This window comes from Gymnogyps californianus, chromosome 23 (assembly GCF_018139145.2).
Source record: "Gymnogyps californianus isolate 813 chromosome 23, ASM1813914v2, whole genome shotgun sequence".
NCBI classification, from domain to species: Eukaryota; Metazoa; Chordata; class Aves; order Accipitriformes; family Cathartidae; genus Gymnogyps; species Gymnogyps californianus.
Window position 1 is genome coordinate 4154997 of NC_059493.1, and position 7883 is coordinate 4162879.

The 7883-nt window shown below is 46.5% G+C and overlaps 1 protein-coding gene across 1 annotated transcript; it reads right to left on the reverse strand.

Moving 5' to 3' along the window:
• Window positions 1-1292: 1292 nt before the first annotated feature.
• Window positions 1293-5930, reverse strand: NEFL (neurofilament light chain). The gene is made up of 4 exons (XM_050910221.1): window positions 4878-5930; window positions 4225-4349; window positions 2968-3287; window positions 1293-1878 (listed from the first exon to the last, which is right to left on the reverse strand). Exons 1-4 carry the CDS (start codon window positions 5928-5930, stop codon window positions 1694-1696), a joined length of 1683 nt encoding a protein of 560 aa, XP_050766178.1. The 3' UTR covers window positions 1293-1693.
• Between the last annotated feature and the right edge of the window lie 1953 nt (window positions 5931-7883).

Genomic DNA, 7883 nt, shown 5'->3' on the forward strand with positions numbered 1-7883 from the left:
CAAGGAAGCGGGGAGGGCAGAAAGTTAAGCATTTGGAAATGATACTAGAACTACCTGAACAGGAGTTACTGGAATTATTACATATGCACACAAGCTCTGTTTCCTGAATGGTTTTACCAAAGCTTTTTCTTTCTCCTGCTGTTTTTCCTGGGAACGTGGAAGGAAAGAATTGTTTCAAGTGCTTACCTCATCCATCATCATCTTCTTTATAACTCTTTCAACACGGAAAAGGGAGATGGTTTTGGATCAAATTTGTATAAAATTTGTATAAAAAGACACTTCCTTTCTCTCTGAACATAGCCATTGAGGAGAACCAATGCAAGTCAACTGATACCATGAAGTCAGCGTACAAAACTAAGTTACCCCAAAATCCTATGCAAAAATCCATCTAGCTAAATGCGACTGTGAAAAGTTTTAGTGCAGCCATGTAATGCCTGTTTTAACATGGGTTTCCATGGGTTTAGTTTATTTAAAATGGTTTAATTTGCAGCATTAGTCTAGTACTTGCCCTTAGCACAACGTTTAATTTTAGGCATCAACTTTAGCTAAATTGAAAATAAATAGGCTCAGACCACAGGACACTGACATTGCTTTCAGAATTGCCAGGCTTTGCTGCCGTTTGAGCTGTTCCTGTCTTGTGCCTGATCACAGATTAGACCTTTCTTGAGCTCACACTCAAAACTTTAAAAGGCCCTAACAAATTCTCTGAAGAAAGCGAGCCTCTTCAGTCCATACTGGATTGACTTAAGATAGCACCCTGGAAAGACAGCTCATTCAAGTAGCAGAGAGAACCCCCCCTGCATTGTCCTTCCCTCTAACACCTCACCACAGCTTTTTTTTTCCCCCCCAAATACACAGACATTGCTCCAAGTCTCAGCTACATCCGCAGTCATTCTTCCCTTTCAACACTGATCTGTCAGACATTGAAGAACTTCCTACCAATGTGTAACAGCCATGTTGGCATTTTGCTTCTGTATTGGTTTATTAAAATTTCTCCTTTTTTCAAGAGGCAAAAGGGAGCTTGTGCACCTAACAGCCCAGTGAGACCCATCACAAAGCTAGCAGCACATCAGGACACCAGTGTATTTTTACCATTGTAAAGATTTCCACATGAAATTTTACAGCCCCATCAAGAAATTTTGTCCACCTCTTAGTCCCCCAAGCATATCAGCTAGAGACAGAAACCAGTATCCCATATCCTGTTACACAGGCTTGAAAGACAAGTGTGATACACCACTTCATCAACCTTTTAAGTACATTAGTGACACATGACACATACAAGGAATCTGTGTAAGCATTTCTGTAACTTTATTGACTAGCTTTATTGCACATATTTATTGAAGCCTCCATTATTTTACCCACCCAAGGTTTCCATAATTATTTTAAATGCAAGTTAAAGAAAACTTTCATTCCCATGACTTTTTTTTTTCCCCCCATTTTAAATTGTAATGTTCCGAACCACCCAAGAAAGACATAACCCCTGAATTCATACGTGTAGCCCATGCGGCATTCAGGGAGCAAGCCAGTGGGTGCTCTGCAAGCATACTGATACTCTACACAGAGAGAAACATCATAGATCATTAACTTTAAACCTCAGTGGTCACTGAATTAAATATGTGAGACTGCAATTTTAGCTCAGTCAATCATTGTTTATTCTGTTGACCTGATGAGAGAAAGCTAAACTGCCTAAAAATCAAGCCTTCTTCTTCACTTCACTCTCTTCCTTTCCTGCTGCTTCTTTCTCTTCCTTCTCCTCCTCACCAGTTTCCTCAGCAGCTTCCTGAGACTCTTCCCCTTCTTCTGCTGCTGTTTCTTCCCCTTCTCCTTCTCCTTCCTCTTCCTCACCCTCTTTGGCTTCTTCAGCTTCTTCCTTAGCACCTTTGAAAGGCAAAAAGAAATATTTCACATCTATGTACTGTTCCTAATCCAAATTTAAGGGGAGCCAGCATACCTGCACCCTTCAACCCCACACATTTGGATGGCACCCAGTGAAACATGACGGGGCTGGCAACTGATTTTGCACAAAAGCAGGGCCATTGATCTAGGACTTGCAAGGGAGAACAACAGAACTACCCAACCAACTTATCCTAGATTTCAGAGGGAGTGAAACACTTCATAGGTCTTTTCAAAATCATGGCCTTGAAAAATATGGACTGTGGACTCATTGCTTTAAGCCTTATCCAAAGACTTGAGTTCAAAAAGGAATCTTGCCATTGCTCTCTGGTTAGCTCTTTAGCTATCACTTCATTATAATTAATCTTTACACTAATAAACTCCTATAATAGTTCAATAGTAACCAATGCATTTCAGATATGTTCAGGTTAAATCCTTCAGAGCTATGCAACTGAAGTTCAGAAAAGCAACTCTGGATAACATTCTTTTTATGTTTTCTTTAAAATGTGAGTTTGGTAAATAAGTTGTGGGGCAGCAAGGAAGTGGCATATACTTTGGTTGAACAAGAAAACTACCTAGACCTCAGGCAATAGATAGTGCTATCCACTGAACCCAACAGTTACATCCACAGACATCAGCTGATGTTCCTATTATCACAGGCTAGGCTACTCTCTGGGAATTAGTATTTAGCTCAGGATGTCCTTGTTCCTTCTTTTTGAGGATGTCTGTAATAGCCAAGTACTGTTTGCTGCCATATGAATATAACATTACTTGCTGTTCAGGTATTATCGTTCCTGTTTTTGGAAACTTGAATGGAAAAAACACCTAGTGATTTCCAAGGGAGTATAATCAGTCCTATAATCTGCCTGATACTGAACGTTTACCTTATCTTCATTTCAATATTCAGGCTTTCCTGCTTAAATGCTGTGTGCTTAATCCCACGATTCTTTGCTCAAGCAAGCAGACAATGAGAGAGGTCTAATCATTAGACTTAGTCGTCAGGATTTCTGGGTTTTACCCCATATGAGCAGGGTGAAGCATGAAAGAGAGGGATTTGAAAGTAACTATAAGTACCTTCCTTCTCTTCTTCAGCCTCTTCACCTCCTGCTTCTTCCTCAACTTCCTCTTTCTCTTCCTCCTCACCTTCTTCTGCAGGGGCTGCCTTGGCTTCCCCCACTTTAGCAGCCTCAATTGTTTCCTCTATTTCAATCTGCTCTTCCTGGACATGACTGGAGTAGTACGTGGGGAAGGAACGGGTTGTCATCAGGTAGGAGCTGGACTGGAGACCACTGTAGGCAGACCTGCCAAAAGTCGGGGCAGTCTGGGTGTAGCCACTGGTGATGCTTCCAACACTAGTGAAACTGAGTCGGGTCTCTTCACCTTCCAGCAGTTTCCTAGCAGGAAAAAAGCATGCAGAAATGACTTAGTTATGCTGCAGCAGCATTCAGCAGATTCATACTATGATGCTTTGAGCAGCACAAGCCCTAGAGACTGCATACTTAGGAGTGCAAAAACTAGCCCACAACGAGGAACTATATGGCAACGCTACCCTATCTTCTTGGAATAATTCAGAAGTTTCAGAGGTGTGCATTACTGGTGAATTAATACTTTTCCTTGTTAGAAGAAATAATGGGGAAAAAAACCCTAGGATTAGGTTTCCATAGCAGGTGAAGTTAGAGGTGTATTTTGGTAGCCTGCAGGGTTGCAGAGAACAATGCAGAGGTAACAATTTGAAGTTATGTTTATCTATTAGACAAGCTTTATAGCCACTTTCTCACTATTCCCCCTTGTGGCATTCATGGAAACTGTTTCGGCATTTGCTGTTTCTAACAGTGTTTGGGACAAAACATTAAACAGCTATTTAGCAGCAATTCTGCTGTAAAATATTTGCTTTGCAGGAGATCGCTTCTGTGAGTTAGAAACAAAGCCCGTTCTTAAAAGCCTGTAAGGGACTTCCAATTTTCAGAACACAGCCATCTGTATTAAGAAGTTCCACTGATACAAAATCTTCACTGCAAGTACAGAACAGACGTTTTTATCTGTAAAGATGGAGAACTGAGGTCATATATTGCCAAGTTAACAGTTCTATATGCATATACATATATTCTATCATAATCACTGAAGTTTGCTACACTGAAGATTTTGCTTTAAGCAAACACTTTACCTCAAAAGCACTGCTTCTTGCTAGACAATGGAGAAGACCTGATTAAAATCTCACATCTATCTATGAAAAATTCTGCTGGAGGAACGATAAATAAAATTAATTCTCTTGAAGAGAGAACAGGAACCTGATCCGAGTTCTGAATTACTAAAGCATTCCCCCCATCATACCTATATGCTGCAATTTCGATGTCCAGGGCCATTTTCACGTTGAGCAGATCTTGATATTCCTTCAAGTACCGAGCCATTTCACTCTTCGTGGTTCTCAGCTCGTTCTCCAATTTGTTGATCGTATCCTGTTGCAAGTAACAATATTGACAGCGTAAAATTCTTAATTCTCCCATTCTAGGAATAATACCTTGCAAGGAATTTCTCCAATCCTATTAACTTAATCTTGCTCTAGCAGACAGAGAAAACAAACAGCTCCAACTCCACCCTCAGCCAAAAAGGCACCATTTACCAAATCCCACCCTCCCTGCCAGAGTTTCCCCACCGCTATATCTACACCCTATTATTCCATCCCTATTTAATGTTAAGAGCCCAATTTTCTGCTATCCAAGGACTAAAGCATGCATGAAATTTGTTTTTAGTCTCTATGTGGTTTTTCTAGTTTTAGCTTGAGGATATCTTTTTTATAATGATATAGTTAAGGATTTATCGGTATACAGACAGAGGATATATCATGCGTTATAGCTCTGTGGCATGTTGCGTTACAATTTTAGGATACCTTATAGCTTAGATGTGTAGTATAGTTGCAGAATTCACGCGTGAGCTAGAAGCAATGCCTCCGACAACCCCCCCCCGCAAACCCCGGCCCCCCTCACCTGCAGGGCAGAGATGTCGGCGCTCTGCTTCTCTTCCAGCTCCTGCAGCTGCTTCTCCAGCGCCTCGTTCATGCCGCGGGTGGCCTCGATCTCCAGCGTCTTGGCCTTGAGCAGCCGGCGGCTCTCGGAGACCTCGTCCTTGGCGGCGCGGACGGCGTCGGTGTTCTTGGCCGCGCTCTCGCTGAGGACGGTGAAGCGGCTGCGGAACCACTCCTCGGCGTTCTGCATGTTGCGAGCCGCCAGCTTCTCGTACTGGGCGCGGATGTCGCGCAGGGCGGCGGAGAGGTCGGGCTTGGCCGACACGTCCATCTCCACGGAGAGGTGCGCGTACTGGATCTGCGCCTGCAGCTCCGCCAGCTCCTCCTCATGCACCTTCTTGAGGAAGGCCAGCTCGTCCAGCAGGCTGTCCACCCGCTTCTCCAGCTCCGCCCGCGCCAGCGCCGCCTCGTCCGCGCCCTTCCGCACCTCCAGCAGCCGCGCCTCCGCGTCCTCCCGGCTCAGCACCTCCTCCTCGTAGCGCGCCTGCAGCCCGCGCAGCGTCTCCTCCAGGCTCTCCCGCTCGCCCTGCAGCGCCTGCTTCTCGCTCGTCGCCTCCTCGGCGGCCAGGCGCAGCTCGCGGATCTCCTGCTCGTAGAGGGCGCGGAAGCGGGAGGGCTCGGCGTGCTTCTGCCGCAGCACCAGCAGCTCGGCCTCCAGCACCTTGTTCTGCTGCTCCAGCTCATGCACCCGCTCGATGAAGCAGGCGAAGCGGTCGTTGAGGTCCTGCAGCTGCGCCCGCTCCTGGCTGCGGATGGACTTGAGGTCGTTGCTGATGGCCGCTACCTGGCTCAGGTCGAGGCTGTCCACCGAGTGCAGGAGGGAGCCCGAGGCGCTGGAGGTGGCATAGCTGCGCCGCACCGACACCGAGGAGACGGGCGCCGACAGGCTGGAGTACGCCGAGCGCGCCGAGCTGTAGCCGCCGCTGCTGCGCATCGCCGAGACATGGAGCCGCGGGCTCTCGGCGTACCGCCGCTTGTAGGAGGGGAAGAACGGGTCGTAACCGTAAGTGCTCATGGCTGCGGGGGAGGGGGGCCAGCGGCTGCTCTGCAGAGGGGCGCAGCCCGACCGTCCGTATTTATCGGCGGGGAGGGCGGGCAGGCGCAGCCGCCGGGCGGGGCCGGGGCGGGGAGGAGCGCCGCCGCCGCGCTGAGGTACGTCCCGCTCCGCGCCTTGCGCAGCTCCGCGCCTCGCTGCGGGCTCGGGGTGCTGCGGCAGGGCTGGTTAGTGCTCCCCGTTAGCTGGCTCTGGTGTGGCCCCGTCGGGGCCGCCTCACATCGCCCTCGCCTCAGACCCCCGTCGGGCCTATCTCGGGCCCCCCTTCGGGCCTGCTCGGGGCCCACCTCGCCTCAGGCCTCCCTCAGGCCTAGCTGCTGCCCCCCCAGCCTGCTGGGGTTCTCTGTAACACCCCTCTTTCCTCGTCCGCCACTTCCCCACAAGCCGCCCTGGCAGAAACCCTGGGGAGGTTGTGGCAAACCCCATATTGTAGCTGGGGTCTTGGGGAGGCCCATGGTCTCAATGAGGCTGGGGTGCATACAGCCCTCACTGTACCTGAAAACTCCCAGACTCCATGCATAAATAGCGTGGGTTTTTTTTTCCTTCAATTTGCAGTTTTCGCAAGGTGTGTGTGCTCTTCAAGTTCCTGCTGTCCTCACCGTGTCCTTTGTTGCAAGTGGTTTCTCATAACCAGGTAATTACATGAATGAAGAAACAAATACGGGGCGTGGTTCGCAGTCCTAGTAGAATACATTAATTATCTAGCTGTGCTTTCTCTGTTCCTTGAAATTCTCTAGAGGCAAGTCTGTCTGAGACTTGGACCATAAGGACTGAATATTTATCCTTGCCTAATCTGGCTAATACAGAGACTAAAACTGGACAGCTGCATTGCAGCTACCTCTGACCGAGATTATTAGCCACCGGTTGATTAAAACAAAACAGTATTTATGTAGCAGAGATTTATCAGAAGTAAGCTAGGAATATATTGAGCACCAACTTCATTGGATGCTCAAAAAGGCAATGGTAGTTTGTCTCTCTGAGTCAGAAGGGCAAATATATTACAAAACACACTCTTCAAAGTTTTCTGGAGGAAGGAATAAACATAGGCATGGGTCTTAATAAATGGGGGACGTTTATTAAGAGAGAGAGACCACAAAAATGCTTAGTTGCTTCCTAAAGAAAGAGGAGAGACTTAGTAATAGACATAAATTAATCTGTATGCCTGTCACTGGTTGCAATGGTACTTCAGTATTTCTGGCACAAAGATATGTTTGCTCAACACCAGTCTAGTAAAGGTAGAGCAGGGTTAATGTAATCATGTTTCCTAATGTCTTCTAGGGATCTCAAACAGAACATTACCTGTTGTGTGGCATCATTTCCATAGGTTTCAGGGTACTTGAATATGAGGGATATTAAGCTGTGAAGGGCAACAGCCTGTCAGAGGTACAAAGCTACAGTCTCTTTTCATCTGAGCTCATGCTAGATGGAATGAACTGTAGCAAGAGCTAGTAAAGGCTTATGCGTCACTCAGTCACAGTAGAGCGGATGAGAGATTTTATTTTGCAAATCTAAAGTGGCCCCATGAAGATCAATGGAATTGCTCTGAATTTACAAGCACTGCAAGCGAGGCTTCTACTCAAAATTTTATTCAAAGTTTGTGATTTAAATTTCAGTAGCAGTTGCATTCATGCATATTAGAACAGCTATCCATTATTCAGACATTGAATATGCAAAGTACAGCAGCAGAGGTATAGTTTTGTGTGCTAATACATTTTAGCTTTAACAGAGATTGGTTTTGACTTTTGCCCAAAAGAGGTAGCTTGTGTAGATTGCAGAGCACCCAGGGAAGAAATGAGCAATATAGACATTATAGCAGATGGAAAGATTCACAGCGGGCTTGGTCAGAGATTGTGAGCTTCGAAACGCAAATTGTTCTGGGATACTCAGCTAATGCAAACTGGCATACCTCGTTTC